The 24942-nt window shown below is 39.0% G+C and overlaps 1 protein-coding gene across 4 annotated transcripts; it reads left to right on the top strand.

Moving 5' to 3' along the window:
* The first annotated feature begins 897 nt into the window (after positions 1–897).
* On the top strand, positions 898–12143 carry LY96 (lymphocyte antigen 96). Of its 4 annotated transcripts, none has more exons than XM_066993094.1 (6): positions 898–5278; positions 5796–6129; positions 7548–7637; positions 8565–8726; positions 9575–9627; positions 11662–12143. In XM_066993094.1, the coding sequence occupies exons 2-6, from the start codon at positions 6036–6038 to the stop codon at positions 11809–11811; spliced, it is 549 nt and encodes a 182-aa protein (XP_066849195.1). In that variant the 5' UTR covers positions 898–5278; positions 5796–6035; the 3' UTR covers positions 11812–12143. The 4 variants fall into 4 exon arrangements, with proteins under 4 accessions (XP_066849195.1, XP_066849197.1, XP_066849196.1 ...); XM_066993096.1 differs by having other exon boundaries at positions 903–5278; positions 11551–12143; XM_066993095.1 differs by having other exon boundaries at positions 911–5278; positions 8598–8726.
* Positions 12144–24942: the final 12799 nt, after the last annotated feature.

The following is a 24942-nucleotide window of genomic DNA, read 5'->3' on the forward strand; positions in this document are numbered from 1 at the left end:
GCGTAGTCTTTTTGCGCTGTACTGTGAGAGCCTAATTAAGGTGATGGAAATTTAATGTAATTGTGCCATAAAAATTAAGAGCACACGAATTATTACAACTTAATTATAACTTAATAGGTGGAAACTTGGTAAACTTTTAATTTTATTGCCCTGGAGTTCCATGGTCATACTACAAATTTCTTCGTTACCCCATGTACAGCATAGCCTGCAACAATTCAGCCTTGCTAAGAAATGGGACAAGTGAGCTAGCTAAGAGTTGGATCCACGGTAATAAGATTATACCACAGCTATACAGGCCTCAGCGAGCAGCTCAAAATAAGCTCAAATGAGCAGCTATTTTAAGCAGAGAACAAGAGCAAACAGCCAGAAAACATGTCCAGCTGTCTCCATTTCTGGAATACCAGGGTAGATAGTGTTGCTGTGGTATGCTTTCTGTCTATCAGCCGCAGGTAGGACACAACACTTTCTTCCCCCTTTACCCTCTGCTTTCTCTTCTTCCTGCCAAGTTAATCGTTTAATGTATACTTTAGAGTGTAACTACAAGTTTTGATCCTAAACTTGGCTTAGAGAGAATAAACTTTAAGCCTACTGGCAGCAGGCAAAGAGTTATTTCCAACATAAATGTTTCTACAGTGTAACGCCTAGTCTCTGCTTCACTTTTAACAGCCGCTGATGGCTTAATGTGGTATATTCAAATCAAACCACTAAGCCAAAGTGCATACAGCATTTTAAAATATATATTCAGTATAATACACATCGCTTCTTTTCTTTCTTTCCACAACAGTTTTAAAATTACTCAAAAGACATGGACTTAGTAGTGGTGCACTGTTCTGGGATCGGTCTCTCCTTGGCACTCTCAAAGTACTCCATCAGGTGTGTGTAGAGGACCTGAATCCTCTCGCTGTTTCTAATCTACCTGGTCATGACTTTCCATTTCCACTGCAATCATTGTCAAAGATAGGATTAGAGGATCTGTAAAGAGAAACTTACCCATGAATTGCTACAATTTTCTGCTCTTCATGTTGATTGCCAAGTGGATTTTTGTTTTGTGAATAACCACCTTCTGCCTTAACACCTTATATATAGTCCCTTTATACTGGAGTGTCTTCAGAAGCAATCCTAAAACCGTGATCAGAAGCAGTAATGATGTCGTATTCCAGGTGCCCAGAGATTTTACTTCAAAAGATTCTGCTTAATCTACTTTGCAGATGACGTGGAAGTTGGGGGGTGGCTGACTCACCAGAGGGCCATGCTGCCATCCAGAGGGACCTCGACAGTCTGGAGAAACGGGCTGACAGGAACCTCACGAAGTTCAACAAGAAGTGCACAGTCCTGCACCTGGGGAAGGACAACTCCAAGCATCGGTATATGCTGGGAGCCACCCAGCTGGAAAGCAGCTTGAAAGAGAAGGCCCTGGGGGTCCTGGTGGACAGGAAGTTGAACAGCATGCTCTTGCCACAAAGTAGTAGTATTCTTGGCTGCATTAGGCAAAAGTATCACTAGCAGGTCAAAAGAGGTGATTCTTCCCCTCTGCTCAGTGTTGGTGAGGCTGCACCTGTAGTACTACAAGAGAGACGTGGAGCTGTTGGAGAGAGGTCAGCGGAGAGCCACCAAAATTATGAAGGGACTGGAGCACCTCTCATGTGAGGAAAGGCTAAGAGAGAGCTGGGACCATTCAGCCTGGAGAAGAGAAGGCTCGGGGGGGATCTTATCAGTGTCTGTAATACTTGAAGGGAGAGTGCAGAGAGGACAGAGCCAGGCTCTTTTCAGTGGTGCCCGGTGCCAGGACGAAAGGCAGTGGATACAAACAGGAACGCAGGAGGTTCCCTCTGAACACCAGGAAGCACTTCTTCACTGTGCGGGTGATGGAGCCCTGGCATGGCTTGCCCAGAAATGCAGAGGAGTTTCCCTCCTTGGAGATCTTCAAAAGCCACCTGGACATGGTCATGGGCAACCTGCTCTGGGTGGCCCTGCTTGAGCAGGGCGGGTGGACCAGATGGCCTGCAGAGGTCCCTTCCAGCCTCAACCATGCTATGATTCTGTGAAAAACTGTTACAAATGGTCCTATGAGGAAAATTAGATGAATTTTCCCCTTTCTTTATTGAATGTGTTTAACATCTTAAAATAATTTTCCAACAAGATGAGGTTTTGGGAACTCTCTTGGTACATGCCAAGAACTAGGACATAGCATTTAATTCTGTCTGACTAACACTTTGGAACAGAGTGCTCTCTTCTGCTGTCCTGGAATGCTGTTAATTTTTATTTTATTTTTTCTGTGATGGGATACTATGATAATATATACTATAAATCTTTCCTGAGAGAAATTTCAGTGACTTATTAGTGCTCACTTGGTCAAAGTATTCATCTGCAGCCAACAATCCAAATGCAAAGTGATTTTTTTCAAAAAACATTCTTATGTAATCTAAGCACTTTTTGGATGTGTTGAGAAAGAACATAGTCTCATAAATTAGTTTGAGGGTTTTAAATGCAAGTCAGCCAGGAGATTTAGAGTTAAATTTTACTTACATGTAGACAAACTGAAAATTCATAGGCATGAAACCCTAAATTCTCTGGACTTGAAATTATGTTATGTTTCATTAACTGGACATGCCAGCCAGTACCTACTACATGTAGTTATGAAGGATTTCAAAATGAAAGTAAATTGCGCCAATGCTCCAGTAAAATAACACCATTATATAGATCTCACCACTGCTCTTTCTCTCCTTTTTACCTTCCTCCTGGATAAGAGTATAAATATATATATATATATATAGTAAAGAAAGAGTATCTAGTAAAAATAAAATATGTAGAAGTTTATGTACTTCCTCACCAGTGTCTTTCATACTGACTTGAAAGAGGCAAAGCAGGCTCCTCATGCCTACAATACACTAGTTTAAGGCTTTTGTCAGTGAGTATCACAGGAGATCAATTCTGTGAATGCCATTGATACAGGCATTTGAAGACACATGCATCTAAAACTGAATCTGCCAAAAAGATTTTAAAATGGCTGAGGTTATTTTGATTTAAGGACAGTTTGACCAGACAAAACAGTAAAGGTTGAAGTCTTTATAATCATCAGCATAAGTGGTATTTTAGCTCTGATGCCAGTAGAACTTGCTCAGTTTCTTTCATTAGCCAGTCAGATCCTTTTTAAAAGGGAGTCTAGTTAGTTTATTTTTTTTTAATTTTTATTTTATTATTATTATTATTATTAAAGCATTGAAATAGTCTGGTGCAGAAGAACTACAATAGGGAATAGCAGAAGATGCAGAGGTTTCCCCATGCATCTATACAAGCCACCAGGGGGGACTCCTTCCTCATATATTTCAGTTACTGCAGCAAGTATGAAAGAAAACACCTAGCCTTGAACTAAGTCTGGAAAGTCACAGGGTTCAGCAGACAGCTTATCTTCATTTTAGGTGAAAGAGCTTTTATATAAGATCTTGTAAATCTGCTGTGCTCTTTTCAGTGGGTCCATCAATTATCCAGTGTGCTGTGCAGCAAAGCAAGTCCCAGCCTAGCAGCAGTGGGACGCGCTTTCAGCTAGGTCTTCTTGTGTCAGCACAGTGCAGCTAGTGCGGCCTTATGCCTGCTTAAAACTGACCTCTGGCTTTTTTTTTTTTTTCTAAATCTATTGGACTAACAACAGACTCTGCAGAGCCTGCCTTCTTTCTTGCTCCAGATCAATGGCCAGAGCTTTGTGATTAAAAGAAATGTGGTGGGTTTTTTTTTTTTGTGTGTGTGTGTGTTTTTGTTTGTTTGGTTTGTTTGTTGGTTTGTTTGTTTTTGACACGAGTTAGCTACACTTTTGTGGCTGTTTCATTACTCCCTAGTGGCTGTTTCGTTACTCCATTTTTCTTTCTACCTACTACAGTCTCCTGATTTATTTTAATTTCATTACACACATATTTTTAAGCAAAATGTGGCCATTTTGAAACATAACTATTACTGCTATAATTGCAAAAGATTCGTATGTTTTATGGTGTCCTATTAAACAGCAGCTAAAATCTGTGTGTGGTGTATGTATTCTGGATGTCAGGGAAGTTGTATAATTCTGAATTCACACTTAAAAAACAAACGTTAGAACTTTTTTTCAGTCTTGAACTCTATCAGACCAGTGAGACTCTTCTTGTGGTCTGTACAAAGATTTGGAAATACTGAAGAGAATTCTCTAACCCTTTTACATATTGAAAAAAAAATCTCCTTTGTGAATTATTACATACGTTTATTCATTTGGGGCACTTTCAGGTACTTTCAGTAGAATCCTCCTACAGCAGAATTCCTTACCTAGCCTGTGCCTTTGCCCCACCTTCTGGACACAATCTGTTGTCTGTTACTAAATTATCATGTTCGGTGTTATATGTTTGGACTTCTGGAAACCAATTTCTCAACCTTTTGCTACTTCACCTTTACAGTGTATAAAATATTGCCCTGGTGTACATGCAAGTTTTGAGACTAAAAGCTTTTAAACACTGAGATGGGGAGTGGAGGGAGTCAGGACAATCAATTAAGTTATATTTGTTGTACGTAATTCTTATTGTTTCCTGCTTAGCACAAAAACAAATACCTGTCTGTTGCATGTACGGTTTCTTTTTCATAACAAATGCAATTTCTGGTCTAAGAGGAGTCTGCAGACATACATACCAATCAAGAAGGTAATTCATCAAAAATAAATTGATCAAAAATAATTTAAGTTCTGTAAGTCATTATTCCATATCTTCATAAGTTTCCATAATTTATTATATTCAGAAAACAAATGTAACTATTTCCTATCAGTTAAATGGTGATTGTATTTTCTGGAATGAGGTATTATCTTTCTGTATTTGGGACTAGCAATATTGATGTTTTTGTGTAGTAAAAGGTAACTGTGTTTAGTCCGCAAAACTGATAGAGCAGATAAATGCAAAATATGTTACTCTTTGTGTATGCCACTGACAGAAATGTGTATGTGTGTGTTTGAAATCAAAAGTGCTTGAAATTTGTTTGTTTTAGTGTTTTATACATATGCACCAAAATCTGCAACCTAGGCTGCTTTTCAGTGTCCCAGGTTAAAGTCAGGCTTGAAATCTATCTTCAGTTATGACAGGTAGATTCTGTTTTCTTGCAGAAACATCCCAATCTAAATTTGACAGCACTGGTTGTTATTTTCCTCATGTTCAGTATACTTCTGGATGCATGGCTTTGCACTGCACTGGCAAAATATTCAGTGTTTGGACTTGGTGCTCCTGTACAAAGCAGGTGGTGCAGCTTCTCTGCTAGAGAAGAGAAGGTCAAAGAGGTAGGAGGGGGACATGGAACTCAACAGTACCAATTTTATGGACTTTTAAGATAGTTTTCACTAAGAAGTATAACTGCGATAGATACAGCTTTGAAGTGAGTAGCTGACAGTGCAGAACATCAGTGGTTCTGTTTGATAACGTGTTAGATGGTTGCATTCAGCTCCATCCTTACTGACATTTGGAAATGTCAGTCATCTGATTAAACTTATCCATAATGTCTGAGTGCACTTAAGTTATGATGAGATTTGTAAGAAATTCATTCTGAAAATGCATGAGAATTCTTGAGTAACCCATCGGTAAGAGTGCACAAGTTTTTTTTTTTTTTTTTTTGTCATTTGAATATAGCTTTTCCCTTCTTTATTATCTACAGGAAACCTTGTGACCATTTGAAATTATGCCTTAGCAAATGTTACTTCTGTTGAGTTAACTCAACTTGCCTTTTACACTCTTCTGGTAATCATAATTTTAGTTTTTCTCACTTCCCTATTTCACACAGTTTTCTCTTTCATTTTTCAGTCGTGGCTTGAGCTACATTGTCTGGGGAAGACGTAACAACGAAGGCAGAAATTTTATTCACAAAATTTATTATGATGATAACTGATAGTGCTGCAATAGGATTAATTAAGATTGCAGAGAATGTGACAAAATAACTGAATATTCTTGGAAGACATGTGACTGAGGATGACTATGCTGAATTTTTGTTCCTCTTTCCCCCAAACAAAGCTTTCTGTCCAATACCGATCAAAATAAGTAACAATGTTTGGGCTTGTTTTTTTCATTTTGTTCACCCCTGGAGTCAGTGGATTTTTTTGTACGTCGTCAGATCTAGAAATGTCATATACTTTTTGTGGTAAGTAAAAAATAGTTTATTATTTTCTTACTGGCTTGTACACAATAATTATGGCAGTCTAAAGAAATGTGAGCTTTATTTTTTCTGATTTGTTTCTTTGATGAATATAGGAAAATATAAATAAGAATTTCAGCTGATGTATATTTCTGTTATTAATCACCCTATTATGAGAATTATGCTGCATAGGTGTAAATATTACCACAATGATGGCTACAGCAGCTAAGAGAGAAGTTGTTTACTGCTAAGTAAAGCAGACATGTTTTGATTCAGGAAACACTGAAAGATAAAAGATTTAAACTTATTTTGCAAGTGGTGTATTGTATAAAATATCTGCATTTATTTAACCAGTAACTTACATTCAAAAGCTTTAACTTTATTGAAAAAAAAGGCAGAAGACTGTATTGGGCTGGGGGATCAGAGAAGCTCTGTGTCAACAAAGCTTCTCTCTTCCTCACTTGCCATCTCCGAGATATAGGCCACTGGATCTGTGTAGTTTACTGCTTTGTTTTCATCGATTCTGCAACAACTAGGCACCTCACAGCTGCGAGTGCTAGGCAGGCTCAGTATTCACCGGCAGAAAGGTGGGATTTTTAGGAGATATTTCACAAGGAAAGGACCTTTTGAAAATCTGTGTGCATTACTAATGTGTATTACCCATAAAATAGCTATATAAACCAAGGCACAAGAGGGAATGTTTATTCTGGGTGCTTTGCTTGATGTTAACACACATTTTAAAAATGTAACAAGTGTAAAAGTGGCTATACCTAAGCTTGCAAATCGAGCCTTTGGGGCCAGGGTGTGTTTTGTTTGACCTTTTTTCTATCATAATTTCCTGTATGTAGTTATGATAAGAAGATGAGTGCCAATTACCAGCAGTCAGACGGTTTCCCTTGGCACATCCCTTGCTTTAATCCCCAAAATAGAAGACTGAACTCACTGTAATCATGATGAAATAAATCAGTGTTGCTACCTGAGGCCTTCAGCTAGCCTCGGGCAACATGCAAGCTTATAGTTTCAATGGTTAGTATGAGTTGGCATATTTTCATCAGAGGTCCATGTTGGCATAATGCTAATAAAAAGTGTGTAACTTCAAAGTAGAAGTAAGCATAGTTTTGCCTCTGAGTGTTGGAGTACAAAATATAAATGACCCCTAAATTGTTTCTTCTTACTACTTAATCTCAAAGTAAAGTGATACTACTTTTGTCTTCTAAGCATGAAAATAATCAGAAATATCACTTTAAGATATATTTAATGCGTACTACGGATAATTAGATAACATAACTTTATAATATATACCTTATATTAAATATGTTTTTATTGAGTTTGTGTTTAATATAAGTGTATACATATGCATGTTTTTATCATTTCACTGGAGAAGACTGTTCACACTAATAACATGAAATAATTTTATCCTGTAGATTCTACAGCTCATGATTTCATGTTTAATGTGACACCTTGCACCATGCTGAATGCATCCATCTGGCATGCTGCTCTTACCTGGGTTCCAAGTGAGTCACTCGTGCCTAGAGAATTATATTCTCCAAAAAAAAAAAAAAAAAAAAGAGCGAGAGAGTGCAGGCAGAAGAATTATACTTCATACTATATGTCAAATTATTTAGGAGATAAGTTTCTGTGATTAACAATGGAATAGATGAACTACAGTGATGGACAGAAATTATGATTTCTAAACCATTTGTGGGAATAAGTGTGTTTGAATTTGACTTGTTTGAGCAGTTTCCAGAGCTCAGCACACTGACTGGTATTGTACATGCAAATTTGAGACAGTTCAGGTACTTCTGGAGAAAGTAGACAATATTTTGCAGCACATAAGCTCTTCTGGTCTGAAAATACAAGCCATTTTAAGGAGAGATAAAATCCAAGCATGGCAGGAATTCTGCTAAGAATATGCATACTCCAGAAGCTAGAAACGTGGTAATGGATTGTGTGTGCAGACCCAGCTTTAAACTACTCTTTAAACACAGCTTTAAGCCAGTAAATTGTGTTAGTTAGGAAACAGCTGTATCATAAATTTCAAATCCTCAGTAAAAGCTCTGGAGGTGTGCTAAGATTGCTTCCATAGAAAGATCTTTATGATGGCTACAAGCAATCAGCACAGATTGTTTGTAATACTTGCTTACAGCTACAAGTGTGGGACCTCCAGAGTTCTCATGTGGGGATTTATTTGGACGAGCTGTGGAGCTGAGTGAACTCTATTGTCTTTGCCGAATAAATTAGAACAGATTGTGAAATTTGTCACTCAAATATTTCTTAAGACTGGTGCTTTTTGATAAGAAAACAACTTTTTTTTTCTGGAAATTACAGCTTTCAATATATGCATTTTTGTTAATTTTGGGGAACTCTAAAAAATCCATATTTCAGAGAAAAATAGTGTTTATTTAAATAGTGTTTGTGCATGTGCTTTTCCTACCTGCCAGTTACCTTTTTCTTACTTGCAATGTCTCAACTAGAAAGTGACATCGCCTTTTTGAAGGTAGTCTTCACTGTCTGGTATGATGGTGCCAAAGCGTTACACTGGAAAGAAACTGTTTGCAGTGGGGCCGACGATGAGTACTATGTGTGTGAAATGCTGAAAGGAGGTCAGTATGAAAAATACACCTTTCCCTTGCCTTGCAGGGGCATAACCTGCTCCCTTTTAAGTACTGACTACTAATCAGATTTTTTAAAAGACTAATTGATCAACCCATGCAGATAGATAAATGGAGTTTCCAACTTCTGTTCTTTCGTGTCTTCATGTGGTGGTTTCCATCTCTGTAAATTGGGTTTAATAATATCATTTATCACATTATGACACTTTTATTGTTAACAACTCTAAAATGACATGGAAAGACCACATGTGACTGGACTGCACACAAAACTTGAGAGGATCTAGGGACACTACTGGATTACAGACAACAGCTTATTCAGGTGAATGTATGGATGGTGTTTTAGAGATACTCTCTTCACATACATGTAATTTTTTTTTATTAGAGAAGAGTCAATCCTGTTTCAGGAGCTAACTAATATTAACATGCCAAAGACTCTGATGCAGAGAATTCAGGATATCATTATAAAATCCAAAAAGACCAGGACAGAGCTCAAAATATGCTGTCCACGTTTTCCTTTCTTTGTAAGTGAATATCAGATCTCTTCAGTTATCATTTGTCTGAACTACTATTACAAGCTAAATTGTTGGATTTATCACAGTAGGGTAGGATGGTAGAAGATGTTGCAGTGGCTTTCTGATTATTTTCTATTTTCTAACATGTGGTTTAGATAAATAGGCAGAGTTCTAGAAGAATAAAGAGGTGAAGGCTTTATGCCCGGAGGAGTAAATGGCATTGGTAGTGCTGCTGAGAGATGTGCTATGTTGAAGTTATTCAGAAAGTTTCATTGATGGCTTAATGATTAAATAACCATTTATATTGTAATTCTCTCTGTTTTACAGAAACAATTACAACAACATTTGACATTAAAGGAAAAAGAACAGTATTTCCAAAGGTACTTTTCCACATTGTATATAAATAGTGATAAAATAACATACTTCATAGAATCATAGAATCATAGAATCATAGAATCACAGAATGGTTTGAGTTGGAAGGGACCCTTAAGGATAATCTTGTTCCAACCCCCTGCCATGGGCAGGGACACCTCCCACCAGACCAGGTTGCTCCAAGACCCATCCAACTTGGCCTTGAACACCTCCAGGGATGGGACATCCACAGCTTCTCTGGGCAGCCTGTTCCTGTGCCTCACCGCCCTCACAATAACGAATTTCCTCCTAACATCTAATCTAAATCTCCCCTCTTTCAGTTTAAAGCCATTTCCCCTGTGCCCTATCACTACACCCTCTGAAAAAGAGTCCTCCCCTTCAGCTTTCCTGAAGGCCCCCTTTAGGCACTGGAAGGCTGCTGTAAGGTCTCTCCGGGGCCTTCTGTTCTCCAGGCTGAACAGCCCCAGCTCTCTCAGCCTGTCTTCATAGGAGAGGTGTTCCAGCCTCTGATCATCCTCGTGGCCATCCTCTGGACCCACTCTAACAAGTCCATGTCTTACATTAATATATTTGGTGGAAAGATAAGTTCACCCAAACTGTAGCAACTGTCAGAAAGCTTTCTTATACTTGAAAGGATGAGTCCAGATTAATAGTATCTCTGAAATGTTAAATGTTTTCAGGTTATTACTCTATCATTCCTCCTTTATTTTATAAAATAAAAGATCAAAGATATAAGTTAATGTCACCTTTATTGTTCCATTTCATTTGGTAAGTTATTTCTGTTTCCCTTTTGAATAAATCTGTCCATATTCTTTCTGCCCATTATGCTTTCTCTTAGTTTCTTTTCACATGCTGATCCCTTCCTCCCTGAAATCCTTTTCAAAGATTTGAAGAGGGATAACAATATCCAAAAGTAAAAGCAATGTCCCAGTGTTAAACCAGGAGCGGCAATTGTCCTTGAGTTAGCCTGACACCTTCCTCATCAACTTGAGCCTTCCCAAGAACCTAACGTTCACTTTAGCAACAATATTTATCCCCACAAATGTCACTAAAGACATTTGTCTTTAGTGTAACTGAAAGGAAATCTTCGGTCTTCCCTTAACACAAAGTTCATTGGCTCTTAGAGGGATTGAACCACACCTGAGCAACTCTTCCAGCCTTAGAGCTGGTAGTAGACAGTGATTGTCTCTGCCATAAGCAGTCCTCTTAGATGAGGTGCTTATGGCACATCTGACACTTCCTGATGGGACTCTGCCCATCACAGCCTTTACTGGAAACTCTGACAAGCCTCCCAGTCCTTAGTCCTATGAGCCCTTCAGCTCCCAGGTGCTCATCACCAGTTTGTCGTATCCAAAGAGGAAGATGGCATGTGTCAAAGGAGGTATGGTAAGACCTGAGTTCAGTAGGACCCACCAAGATATCTTTTGTCCTTATGCCTATTAAGTCTGTCTGTGCAAGGGTGTGAAGACAGACAACAGATAAACCTAGGATTATGCTGCTTTTCAAGTCAGACTGCTGGATGTAGATGAGCAGAACTGTAGGTCTGGAAGGAAAGCCAAGCTGACAACAAGCTGGTGTTGCTTACAGTAGTGATCACTGCAAGAAGGCATGGATGAGTTAGAGCTGGGCTTAAGGCTAAGGTCTGGGCAGGATCCTGTGAGTCCTGGAGCTCTGTGAGGGCAGGTGAGCTGGGAGCTGCTGGAGACCACTGGTCCACCAGTGCTGGCACCAGCAGGGCACTGTCACTCAGTGCCCAGTCAAGGCAAGCGATGCAGGGCCGATGACTGTGACCAGAGGGCACTGAAGGCCCTGGCACTGTGGTTTAGGCTAAAGCCAAAAGGTCACTAGGCAGCTTGAGACATCAGGTAGCCACTTGGCCAAGAATGGGCAGCATTATGCACTAATTTCCTTGTTTTCTTGTTGGATTTTAGGGAGATTATAGTATTATTATAGAAGCATTCTCTGATGATTCTGAGAAGAATATGGTCATGTGCTTGAATTACACCATGATAGTGAAACAAGATTCTTTCTCAACGTGACAGACACTTCAAATAAATCCGGGACACAGAGGCTGCTTCTGCAAGCAACTGGAATCCAATCTAGGAAATATGAAACACTCTAATTTTCCTGAGGTAGAACACATCATGTTCTGTGTGGAAAGCTACGAGATGGAGAGTCTTAACCACTCATAGCATGGCTGCAATCGGATCCTCAGCCAGTGCACACAAAATCTTTTGGAATCAGGCATCCTGATGATCCCACAGAATAACTCCATGTGGATGTCAGAGAGCCACGTTTCAGTGTGGTGCCTTGAGTTATGAAAAAGCCAAGTACTTCAGGTTGTGCTAGACAAACATAAGAATTTTTGAAGCCTTGAAGTGCAAGAACTAGAAGTTTGCCAGTACTCAACTTGAAATATAACAGCATTTGAATCTGGAAACACTGAGGGTTTTTTCTTTTGTCTTTCTTTTTTCTTTCTTTTTTTTTTTATTTCTTTTAACAATAAAATTTGTTAGTACAATCAGCTTGTGAAAACGCTTTTATTCTTGGTCCTCTTCTGATGATTTTTAGAAGTTTCCTAATGTTCCACTCCATCTGCATGGAGCTGAAGAAGAGGAGCAACAATCTGTTACATGGCTGATGTTAATAAAATTCAGAGTGAAGTGTGTCCAGTTGCGCTCATCCAGTACAGCTGAGTTCAGCCAACCAGAGCTATAACCACCACCACACAGGCTCTTAGCCTGTTTTTATGTCTTGTTAAGCAAAAATCTGAAAATCTGCTGGGCAGAGAACCCCCAGGCTGTCTCCTTCAGAAGGAGGAGGGTGGTCCTTGCTCTACAGGCTGAACTTTATCTCAGTTACCAAGATCAAGTTGAAACTGTGGCTTCTGCCTCTCAGGTAGCTCAGTGCTCAGTGCACACCCTCCTTCCCTGCTGCACCTCCACGCTCGAGACCTTCCATAAGGCTTTGATGGCGGGCAAGGTTTGGCCCTTAGCAAAAGAACCGTAACTCCTTCGGGTCTCATGGCCCTTTGGTGTCATGCACGGAGAAGGACAGCAGACTGGTGCAGTGTGCAAGGGCTTCCTGCTTTCAGACAGGTACCGTACGTACAGCATTTGGGTGCTGTGTCCTCTTCTCACACTCAACTTTTAGGCTTAGTGAATTAAGGCACTTTTTCCCCCTACACGTCCCCGTGTTGATGCTGTGCGTTGTGCTGGCCGCTAGGTCGTGCTGTGTCTGGCGGATTGCTTCAAAACGTCAGAAAACGTGAAAACAGGAACCATCCACCGCTGTCTCGGGCTGATAAATAGCAAACGTGAAAATTAGCAGAGGCAAAGCTTTTCATCCCACTTTAGAATGTTTCAAGTTGGGCATCAGGAAAAAAAAATATATATATAAAAACACGCACACAAATATATTTAGTCCATTTAAAATAGTTTTAAAATAGCTAGTTTGGCAATCCAAGGCAAAGTCACCAGGAATCAATAAAAATATAAGAGCTAGAACTGCATTATGGCTGGAGACAAGAAGTCACAATGACATCCAAGTGACAGTGAAAAACATCTGTGATACAGTCGTGTATCACAGACCGTGACAGGAGCAGCCCATCACTGTATTAATGCTTATGTTTGAATGAAATTTCCAGGGTTGTAAACCATTTCCTCTTAATCTAAAATAGCAGCCAGAAAGACTGATAACCAAGTTCTACTTTTCTTCTTCTATTTTGCTTGTTAGTATTACCTGCTTAGGGAACAGTTTTGCTTACTCTGATGATCTCTTGTACTTATTTCACAAAATTGTCCAACCAGATGAAACCTCAAAAGAGTTTTTAGTGACAGTGTTCTGAGATTGTTTTTGTCCTGAATTATTTTGGAGGCTAGATGAAATGTTTTATTTATTAAGTAGCAGGTGCCACAGGTAGGAGAAACTAACAGCTACTGGGAATCAAATATATTCATGTGCCCCATGTTTTTTTCATAAACATGCGTTTTAATGCCTTATAAATATTACAGACATTTACAGTATATGCTGAGGTAGAATTAGAATTTCTGTATCTAAATAGGGGTGTTTACAGATAAACATATTCATTCAGCAGCTTACATTGCAGACTTTTATAGTGTAGCTTCAGCTGAAGGGTTATGGTTACACATGCCAGCAGCTAGGATTGCGAGGCGGAGAGCAGGAGCAACAACTTTATAAAGCCAAGACCTTTCAAAGGCCTCCAGCCCCTCTCCTGCACATGATCGAAGGTTTCCACTCACTGCAGTATTGCTGGCTGTCGTTCCGTGTTCCCTTGTGTGCAAGAGACAGAATTTCTGTAGGGTGTGAGATTGTGCAGGCAGCTTGCCGTGACATTGCCCAGGTACTGCGGTGTGCACGGAGCAGCGGAAGGCAGAGCTTTGCTCTGTGTATCTTGCTCTCCAGGCAGTGCTGCTACAGTGCTTTTCTTTCTTCTCCTCTTGCCTGTAGTTGACAAAAGTTGTCGTTTAACTTGCTTCCTTTCCAAATTTTTCTGAGTCCACACCCAGGACTCTCCAACAAAGGGGAGTCTATTTAGGACGGGGGGGATTGCTTGGACTCAGTAAAGACTGGTCTGAATTTTTCTTTTCTTCCGCTTATCGGATCAGCAAACATCGATCCATTTTTTCACTTCATCTCCTGGCTCTGTCCTCACTCATTCAGAATTTGAATGGTGTGAATGCTGTGAAGTAAGCCATTCACTAAGTACTTCTGGCTTAAAACATTCAATGAGAAATACAGGTTCTGATATATCTGTATTTTGCCAAGAGCTCCAGTGAGCTGTGCAAACCCCCATCCCCCCAGCTATAAACCTTAACAAATCGAGGAAGGCCTGGTGCGCAGCTATAGCATGAAACTAATATCTAAAACCTTCACAAATCTCTCTTTTTCTCTGTCTCATTACCGTTGTTTTTAAGCGGCTGTCAGGATTTACTGCAGATGGGAAAATAGCTTTTCTTCACCCCCTCACCCTCTGTCGCCAAATATGTAATTATCAGAAGAAGCAGTTCCTGTAAAATGTGTTTTTCAATAAGAGCACACACTTTCTGAGCTGTGTTATTATGGTTTCATTTGATAAAAACAGTAAAGCACACACAATTTTACACAGGAGAAGTCCTGCTGACCAGAGTAACATACACATTTGCTGGCTTAAGTTGTAACATCATTTGGGATGGAGGCAGAAAGAAAATTCCAGATAACTGAGGTTTTTCAAAAGCATATCTTGTTTCTAGGGGTGTTTGAAAAGACGACAGCCATCACTCAGTCACCAATTGGCTTGGCTGGTAAAAAGCACACATAGTTCTCCGGAGAGAATGAACTATATGGTGCCTGCAGCAAGAAGGAGTTGGACTGCATGATGCAGGAGATAGGTCCTGCATCACTACAGGCATCAAAAGAGAAACATAGCAGCATTAATCCCTTTTGCACATTTTTTTTTCTCTGTGGAAAATGCTAGTAATTGCCTTTGAAGTGTCAGTGTAGCGCAGGGTGCTGAGTAACCTCAGCTGCTGCATTCTGCCCGCGTGAGCCTGCCAGCACAGCGAGTTCAGGGGCAGCAGATGGGGATATGACATTTACAATGGGAAGAGATGGGAAGGGAGGGCTGACATGCCTGGAGAGCTCAGGGAAGAGAGGACAGAAGAAAGGAACTGTGGAAACTCTCTTTGCTTGCATTAGAAATGAGTGGATTTGGCAATCCCAGAAAACAGTCACCATGTACGTGCACTGAGTCTTGTGGATCCTAGACACGGGCCTTGCTTCATGCTTCCTGTACATAGGTATGTCCGTGGCCTCTTTTCCTTGACATACATTTCATACTGGCAAAGAGAGGCCTTATATATATTTGTATACATATACAAAATAGATATATATAACAGATATGCATATATATACACATATATATACTTGGCCCAACAATTTGTAACAGTTTCCCAAAGCTTCTGGCTGCAAAAGAACTTTTTTTCTATCTTGGGCTTTAGTCTAAATACCTGTTCAAGGTGCTGTGTTTTTAAAATTAAATTTCTTTCTGCTATAACTAAGAAAGCAAAACTTTCAATAGCAAACCTGTCTCTTTGCTCACAAGGACAGAACAGTCACTCTTTCTGAGTATTGGGGTCTTCTGAGTATTGAGGTCTGCCCATGTTTTCCTGTTCTGCGCAAAATCTTCATGTACAACAGAATAGTTTTTCCTAAACTATAACTTCTGTTAGCCAGGCACATCCGCTATGTTTTGAGTTCTCCATGACATTTGACATCTCTCCTGAAGAAATACCTCCATCCTAATTTTGAATTTGGATTAATTCTCATATACATTCTGTTCAAGCAGAATCAATTTAGACATTTCACTGTATTATCTCTCTCTATATATATTTGTATTTTTAATATAGTTACGTACTTTACATTTTCATTAATGGAAATTAAAAAAAAACACAACTTCAATAAGTAAAGTTAAATATAGAAAACATGGCAAAATTTCAGTGTTAGTCCTCTGAAAGTAATAGAATTGAAAAACCTGCCCTTCACTTACAAAATACATTAAAAATACAAATAATCAGACAAAACATAATACATACAGGAGTGAGCTGCTGTTCACTTTGATCCTAAATTAACACTGTTTTAGAATGGCTTGATTTTATTTCACATCTGAATATCAGCTGAACACACTGGTAGCTATCTTTTGTGATCACACATGGCACTGAAGAAATCTGTCCTATTTGTGTGGACATTTCGTATAGTGCAATTTGCCTTATATCTTTAAAGCTTTAAAAATAGATCAACAAACATCATTAATGAAATTTTCACATATGACTGTCAGAAAAACAGACTGTCAGCAGCAATACGCCTTACTGATTCTCCAAGCTGCGTATCATACTCTGACTGCTAGATATACAGTTTCTCTAATCTGTAAAAGTTTTGGAGATTTTAATGTTCTAATTATGGAAGAAAGGATTTCCTAAAAAAGAAAAAATCTAAAGAAATTGCATATCTACAGCGAATCAAACTATTGAAATAAAGAAAAATGATTCAGAAATTACTAACAAGGAAAAAATGGTTGGGGGAAATAAATAATTTTGATAACTTCATAATGTTGTCTATTTATTTTGACCAAATAACTTAAAAATAGTGGGCTGCAGCTCACTTAAATAGAGGGGTCAACTTGTGGTAGTTGTACTCATGCTAACATCTACTTGACAATCTGAGTTGTCTGATAGGGTGCAGATGCATAGCCCAGCTTATGTGCTTGTCTGACTATATGCTGCCTTCTGGAATTGGTATGTAAAGGGCAATATGAAGACTTTACAAAATACAGCAGGAAGCAAGGTGACTGGGGGAGCAGACCAAATCAGAGTTTTTGAATTTTAGCATTTGAGGGTTTTTAGCAAGCAAATGTTATAACAAATCTAACTGACATATACAACTCCTGCTTTTGTACCAGCATTTAATCTACTTGTTGCCTCTCTGCATAGAGAGGGGAAACCACAGACCTCACAGGGTTTGCTCTGGGCTGAAGCTAAAAGCCGGTGCAAGTCTTTAAGAAGTGATATTCAAAAGCCTGTGAATGAGTCACCTGAGCATGAAGATGAATAGCAATTCACTGCCACGACTGGCACCAGGATTTTAGTGAAATCCTGTACCTGGCTTGCCAACTTTTGATAAGCCATGCTAGAGGTGTTGAACATCTCCAAATCTTATTGGAGATACTCAGCAGCATACATGTTCATATGTACCAATCTTAGCACAGTCCTGCAAGTATAAATGAGAAGTCTGTGATAAAATAAAAAAATGATATTTCCTTCCAGGCTGGTATTGGTTCTACTACAAAGTTACTCTACTACAAAGTTACACAAGTCTGGCTCTGTATTCCTGTGTAGGAGAAAGGGAAGCAACAGGAGGGAATGCTTACTTCTGGCCTCTATGAATGGAAACTGATCAGTAAAGTTCACCATCACAGCCACTGTTGTGAAGGGAGCAGAAACACAGCTGCTTCATTCTTCACTGCTTCTCCACCAACAGTCACAGACAATCTTTGTAGTGTTCCACTCCTTCACAAATAATCACAGTGTTCTGGGGGAGAAAATGTAGAATAAAATGATGAACGTTGTTTCAGCTTTGAAAGTATGGAAGAATATACAGAAAAAGTATAGGTGGGGTAAACAGTTACATAAAATAGATAATCAAATGCAGCAAGATGTTTAAAATATTTATAGATCACAGTATCATTGAGACAGGCAGTAATATTAGATTCATTTGAAAGAGAAGATTTTCTTCAAACATTCTGTCAATACAACAAGGATGACTAAGATGCCATAATTCTGTGAGAAGAGATAAAATTCACCATAAGGTCAAGGTATTCAGCAACTACAATTATAATTATTTGTTTGCTTGCTTGTTTGTTTTTAACATTTGTATTGCATTGGTGCCTTCTGTAAGTAGCTTGTAATCAGGATCGTTGCTTCCCTGCTGGTTACTGTATAAATATTAATGAAATTAGTGAAATAATATTTTAAGGCTTCTTTGAAATGTGATTCATGGCCAGATCCAAAGCATATACTATGCATCAGGCCCCAAGAAAGTGACCCCCAAATCCTTTGATTTTGTAATGGGAAGTGAGATTGTTTGACATCTCCAAAGAGCAACACAGAATTTAACCAAATGACTGTGGCAGGATCTGAAGGTAGAGAAACTAATGTAAGAAAAAAGCAATGTATTTTGAGGCACATTGCTCACTTTAATCAGAAGGAAACCTTTTTGACTACTGTCTCTTATGGGCACTTCATAGTTTTCCAGTTTCACAGAGGTCATTCACAGGAACTGCTGTAACTGGTGGACAAGAGGAAAAGCAGCATCGCTCCCCAGTGGACCTGAGTGTCTACTTTCAGCCAACACCCAGCACCATCTACTCTGCAGGGTGGTGAGCTTTCACCATCGTATGGGTCTGAAGTAGTCTGATCTTATAAATTATCCTGAATTGCCTAAAATCACAGTAATAAAGGGGGAGTGTAATTAGGTATAATTTCCCTATATATTGCAAGAGTGACCTTGGAGGAAGTAAATGATTGGCACTGACAAGATGAAATTGTCTTGTCTCCTAGTCTGTTTGACTTTTACTCAAAGATAATTAGAGTCAGGCTCATTAATTACATAACAAGGTATTACATAACAAGGTATTATTTACATTTTGGCCAGTTACAAACTATCAAATATGAATGCATCCGGTCCCAAAGTTCAAGATACTGGAAACAATAAAAATGAAGGTAATTTATACCAGGGTAAGTGTCTTGTCGTGTGCCTAATAACATAGAGAGAACATAACAATTACATGGTCACCTGAACAATCTACACATGCCATGTTTTTCTACCAAGAAGAAATAAATATCAAAAGGTTAAAATAACAACAACAGCAACAACAAAAACACCAATCTGATGGTTATCTAGCATTTCCAAATTTTCCAAGTTCTTGATCTTGAATTCCATGCATGAGTTTGTGAGTGTTCCCATTTCCTCCCTTCCCTCACACCATTTTAAACCTGTGAAGCAATTTGTGCACTTTTAGTTGAAGCAAAGGCCTCCTCGAGGGTTGAGGCTTTTGCCCCATTCCTCGGGGGGTGTCAGTTACAGCAGAACAGCAGGGATTTTCACACAAACCAGCAACTGCTACTTTATATGCTTGGTAATAGAACTTATCACATTCTACAGGGTACATTTTTTGAGTTATCAAGACAGCATTATTCCCTTCAGGAGATCTTGTTGCTCATGAAAGCCAACTGCACAATGTTGACTGAATACTTTATATACTTTACTGTATTCATTTCTGTTGAAAAAAAGGGAAGCAATATTTGACTATTTAAACTGGTAAGATAAATACTAAATTGTTCAAGAAAGAAATGGAATTTGCTTTGTTTAGGCTTTTAAATTCTTAATAACTCTTCCAAAGTTGGTACGAAGCCCAGAATAAAAGTGGGAGGTTGGCTGTAAGTTAGTGCCTCACTTTGCAAAATCAACAACTGCTCTATGAATTGGAGTGTTAGGAGAGCTTATTCTTGCTGAAGATTGACAGGTTATTATCTTGCTGAATAAAAAATGAGCAATCAAATGTGAAAGGAAGCTCTGTACTTGGAATCAAATTCTACGCATCCTCAAGCATGACACAAACTTGCTTAAGTCAATGAAGCCATTTTTTTTAGACAGACTTTTACGTCTTGGCCCTTGATAAGTGCCTACACATAATATGCACTTGTCACTAAGCTCCTAAATGGCTCAGAAAACTAGTAACATGGCAGAAAGCTGTTCACCTGTAGACTGTCAGTCTGAATCTGTCAAACAACCAAAAGTCCCTGCTGCAAGAAATTTTATGCAAAAAATCGAAACAGTACTGAGAATTTTAAGGCTGCATAGTTATATACGCAGATCAGGAAGCGTTGCCACTCATTTTTAATGTGCTCCTTTCTGCTACAGCCTTGCTATTCAGTCTTTAATATCCCAATCACATATCACATTTTAGGGAGTGCAGTGCAGGCATTTTCCCAAAATCTGCAGATATATTTGCTTTGATGAAGAGAAGTCTTTATGCAGTTTCTGAACACCTTGTAAGCTTATTACAGTCTAAGAGAAGGCACTTAAAAATAAGCACACATTTGAATAGCACAGCACATCACAAGCCCTGCCTCATGATCAAAGTTTAGCTGTACTGGAAATGTCTTTACTGACAATTGAGTCAGTTAAAATACCAAAGCTGAAAGGAGGAATACCTGTTTAAACTGTGTGGAAATCAGTCCCTTATATAGTCAGGAATGTTAGAGTTCAGTAGGTATAGATTAAATAGTTTTTGCCTCATGGGATTTCATTGACTATCACCAAATTAAATGCCTAGGTGCTAGTATCCAGACCTAGGTGCTCCTTTAGCATTTTCAATGGCAAATACAACTTATTTGAGCATTACAGATAAAGAAAAATCTCTCCTAAAGTCATATTGCCTTTTTATTTTTCCAAGAATCTCCCCCTTTACAGGTCTCCTGTTTTCCTGAATATTTCTCTTTATTAGCAAATTTCCTCATTTCCCTTTAGCACATGAATTATGGTGTAAAAATCTCCTACAACATGGTGAGGTTTTTTGCTTGTCAAATAACACAGGGTTACTCATCTCCATCAACAGGTTAAAGTTTTGAAGAAGGCTTTGTTTTAACATTGCCCACTGTCTGAATAATCACCTTTGTATGCTCACTATCAAAAGAAACCTAAATGGAAATTCACGTAGTGATCATGTATATTTCTCCTGAGACAGAGCTGGAATTATAATTTGTAGGGAGTCTGATTCTTGGTCAACACTTCAAAAGGATTTGCTATCAGGTCAAGTTTTTCAAGAGTTGTTGGGTTGAAGGCAAAGCTCAGATTTAGTCATACAGCTCTGAAATGAAAAGAACTATTTTTTTTTCTTAAAAAATGAGGTGTTAATTATCCTACTAATTAGAACCAAACTAATTAACTTGGAGAGTGATTGAGATCATACAAGAAAAGTTTTAAGGAAAAGCAGTAACAGTGATGCTAAGCCACTGAGGAAACATGCAGCAGAGCACAGTCAAGAATCCCTTACCCACACAAGGGTACTTGGTTTGTGCTCTGTTTGTGACTAAAACTGCTCATGATTGCTCAAGCACCTCCAGAGCTTGATGATGAGGCCTGTGGGGATCTGACTGACTTGGCTGCAATGGTGTGAGTGCCTTGTCACCGAGGTCAGGAGGCCTCCTGTGCTGCATGTCCACCAACACCTGTGCTGCTTCTGTGGGCACTAACCTAGGTCTGGGCTCACTCTTCTCTCTTTTTTTCTACCTCCTTTTTGCTCTGAAGAAGGAATAGGAGACTATCTCATCCATCAGAGTCTAAATGGAGAGTCACCTGGATATAGAGATAGCTGGAGCACCTCTGCCCATAATTCAGCATCAGCCTGAAAGCCAGGCTGGGAAATAAAGGACTTGAACAGGTTCTGTTGTCTTGGAGCTATTGTTTCACTCTCTGGCAGGGCTGCTTTTAATATTAAAGAAACTAATGACAATTCAAATTAAAAAGAGTGATTAACAGTATGTACCAGCCTAGCGTGCTTACACTCTAAGAAAGCAAGAGACAATAGAGAACTGTCCAAAGCCTGCCTTGCAAAGGTGAAAAAGTTAAGTGGTACAGTAGCTGCTCTAATAATGGTACTTTATACTGCAAAGTGACCCCTGTGTTGGTATTTCACATAAAGCCAAATTCTGGAGAAAACAGAAAGTATGTTTTCTTTAATTTTTAATTTTAATTTAACTAGAAGCACATTTTCTTTGATTTTTGTGGGTTTTTGTTGTTGTTGTTTTGGTTTAATTTGTTTGTTTGTTTGTTTCCCTGGGACACTACTGTGAATATATCCTGCAATGTCATGTCCATTAATATTATTTTCAGATGCAGTTTTGCCATTCTCTTTTACAGGCTTAGGATTAATTTTAATTGGTTTTGCTTCTGCTATTATCTTCAGTTTCCAACCCCATGCCAGCCATATGCCCTTACACATTCTTTCAGTTTTTCTTTTCAAGACAAGCCCTAGCTATTCTATGTCTTCTTTAAATTTTGTTTTATTTAAAATCTCTATAATAAATTTGTTCTGTATGCAGCTTTTGAATATGATATGTATGGCTAAAAATTATTGTTCTTTTAATCAGCATATGCTACAGATATTTATTCATAAAGACAAACAGAAATTAACATAATAGTTTGTTAAAGAAATTGTGTGTGTGTACATCATATATTTGTATACATAAAAGCTTTAGCAACAGACATAGCAAAGGGGTGGGAGCTGCTTTTTAGCACTAGCTGATGTAGTTCAAGCTCCTGTACCGCCTGATGTAGTCACAGGTTCCCCTCCCTCTTCCTATTTGGATGAGGCTGCAACTACCCTTACTGCATGAATATCTTGAGTTCGTTAGGGTGGAAGCCATATCAGGGTAAAAGAAAATCAATAGACCTCTGCATTTCCCCTCTGTACAGATGTGGATCTCATCCATAAAGTAAAAAGGTGACCTTAACATTTTCTAAATTTCAATAAACAAACAAACAAATAAATAAACAAAAACAGACAAAAACCCAAACCCTCTGACCTGGGGAAAACCAGCAAGAAGTTATCTCTCTGTGTAGGCTGTACCTTGTGTTAAGAGGTGTTAAGCAGCCACAGCTTACAGTATTACAGCATCAAGGGTGATGAAGAATTCTGTGATAATATGAAGCCAGCTCATTTGCACACACATGTTAGGGATTTTCAGAAATGGCTCCTGTGTTTGGTTTTACTCATCACAGTCTGTTCAAAACAGAAACAAGCACAACTTTTTCTATTCTTTTACATCTATTGGGTAAATTCCATGTGCTGAGAGCTGATACAGACCTATTAACTTTATTTAGAGCTGGAAAGTCTTTGTCCTTCTTCTGGTGGGCCAATGTGACACACTGCAGTTTGGATAGGATTTTTTTTTTGCCTCTACAAAAACATTAACAATTAATCTGAACTAATGCTGCTGCAGAAATTATTCTAATAGAAGTCCTACACCTGTAGGACTTTTCATATCTTTGAAATACTACACTCACCTACTTGCTCATAGGCAGTGTTTTTGATAATGAGCAGGTATGGGACCGCAGGGATACTCTGTTTAGAACTGCAGAGTATCTGTTTGTCCCATGAAATGAGAAGGAAACATCACCATAAGTTTCACTGAAGTGCTAAGAATAGTTAAATGTCTATCTGTAGAAAGAAGATTTGTAAAACTCTAACATTGATTTTCCTAAGGTAAAGTCTTCAGTCTTGGGACAATCACTTTCTTGCTGCTGCTGCTGTCAGTTGTGACGGGGAGTGGTCCTTCAGATTTGCTGGTAGAGGCACCCTGTCCTACTGCTAGGTTGCAGGGAGTTGGTTGCCAAGCATAAACCCACTTTTGCTCATGGTATGCTGGATCTGAGCCATCCAAAAATGAGAAATTCTTGTTAGGCTTCTGGTCATGCTGTCCAGAAATAGGTTTCACTAAAAACCTTGCTACTTAGGATGGCCAGGCACAGAGAATTACAGAGCGTGGAGATCCTGAATTTGTTCCCTCAACAAGGGCACCAGCGATCTCAAGCAACCTGGCAGAGCAGAAAGCTGGGAGCACGCTCTGACCACACTGGACTAGGCACAGAACCAAAACTCTGTCCCTGACTGGTTGGGTGAAAACTTAGCCTCCTCATAACTTAGCCTCCTCATAACAACAGACTAACAAGTAACCCAATGGGACTGGATATATATTTAAAGGCAGAGACTTCAGTGCCTTATAGTCTTGTTGGACTTGTATGTGTTCCTTCTCTAAAGGATTTGCTGGGCAGCTTTCTTGTAACTGGGGTTTCATATCTCCATGGGCTGGTGTTAAAATTGAATGCAACATTTATTCTGACCTGTTTGCTAAGAAATTACAGGCCTGTGGGCTGCATGTGGCTTCGAGTTTGGAGACTTCAGCAAATAGGGAATCCTTACTCTTTGAAATGCAAAGCAACCCTTTCACTCGGTTCAGAAAATACTGTACAGCAGTGTTAGTGACAAACAGTTAAGTGTTTAAAGATGAAGGTGTTGATGTTGGCAAAGTGAAATGAAGAGAGGAGGTAGTTCATTAGACTTTCCAAGTTAGCACTTCATTTACTGAGCTTTGCCTTACCTGTTTAATAGCCAGCAGTGATGAGACTTCTCATTTAAGTTTCATACCTTACTGAAGTGTTTTACTTTTTTTCTGGCTACTCTGTGGAATGTGAATTTAACTCTAACCTGAAGAAAGAGGTTCCACACAATATTCTGCCACAATAATGTTTTTAGGTTTATACATACACAGGAGAATGAAAGTCTTTTGACTTGAGTGGAATATTGGCTGAATTATGAAGGATTAAGGTAAAAGGAAAATTCAGCATAATCTACAGCCTTAGGGTCGGCTAGAGTCCAGATTTCCTTGCCTACCCCTTACCTGCTAGAACAGCTTTGCAGTTCACTCTGGAGACCCTAAGCTACTTCTGTAGGAAAGGTCATTGGTATTCCCAGCAACTACACAATCGATATTTCAGGTTGGAAATTAGGAGAAAATTCTTCACAGAAAGAGCAGTCAGGCTTTGGAACGGGTTGCCCAGGGAGGTGGTGGCATCACCGTCCCTGGGGGTGTTTAAGGAAAGTTTTGAGGTGGTACTTAGGGACATGGTTTAGTGCGTGATATTTGTGGTAGGGAGATGATCTTGGAGGTCTTTTCCAACATTAATGATTCTCTAATACTGGTTGA

Source organism: Anser cygnoides, chromosome 2 (genome assembly GCF_040182565.1).
Source record: "Anser cygnoides isolate HZ-2024a breed goose chromosome 2, Taihu_goose_T2T_genome, whole genome shotgun sequence".
Taxonomy (NCBI): domain Eukaryota; kingdom Metazoa; phylum Chordata; class Aves; order Anseriformes; family Anatidae; genus Anser; species Anser cygnoides.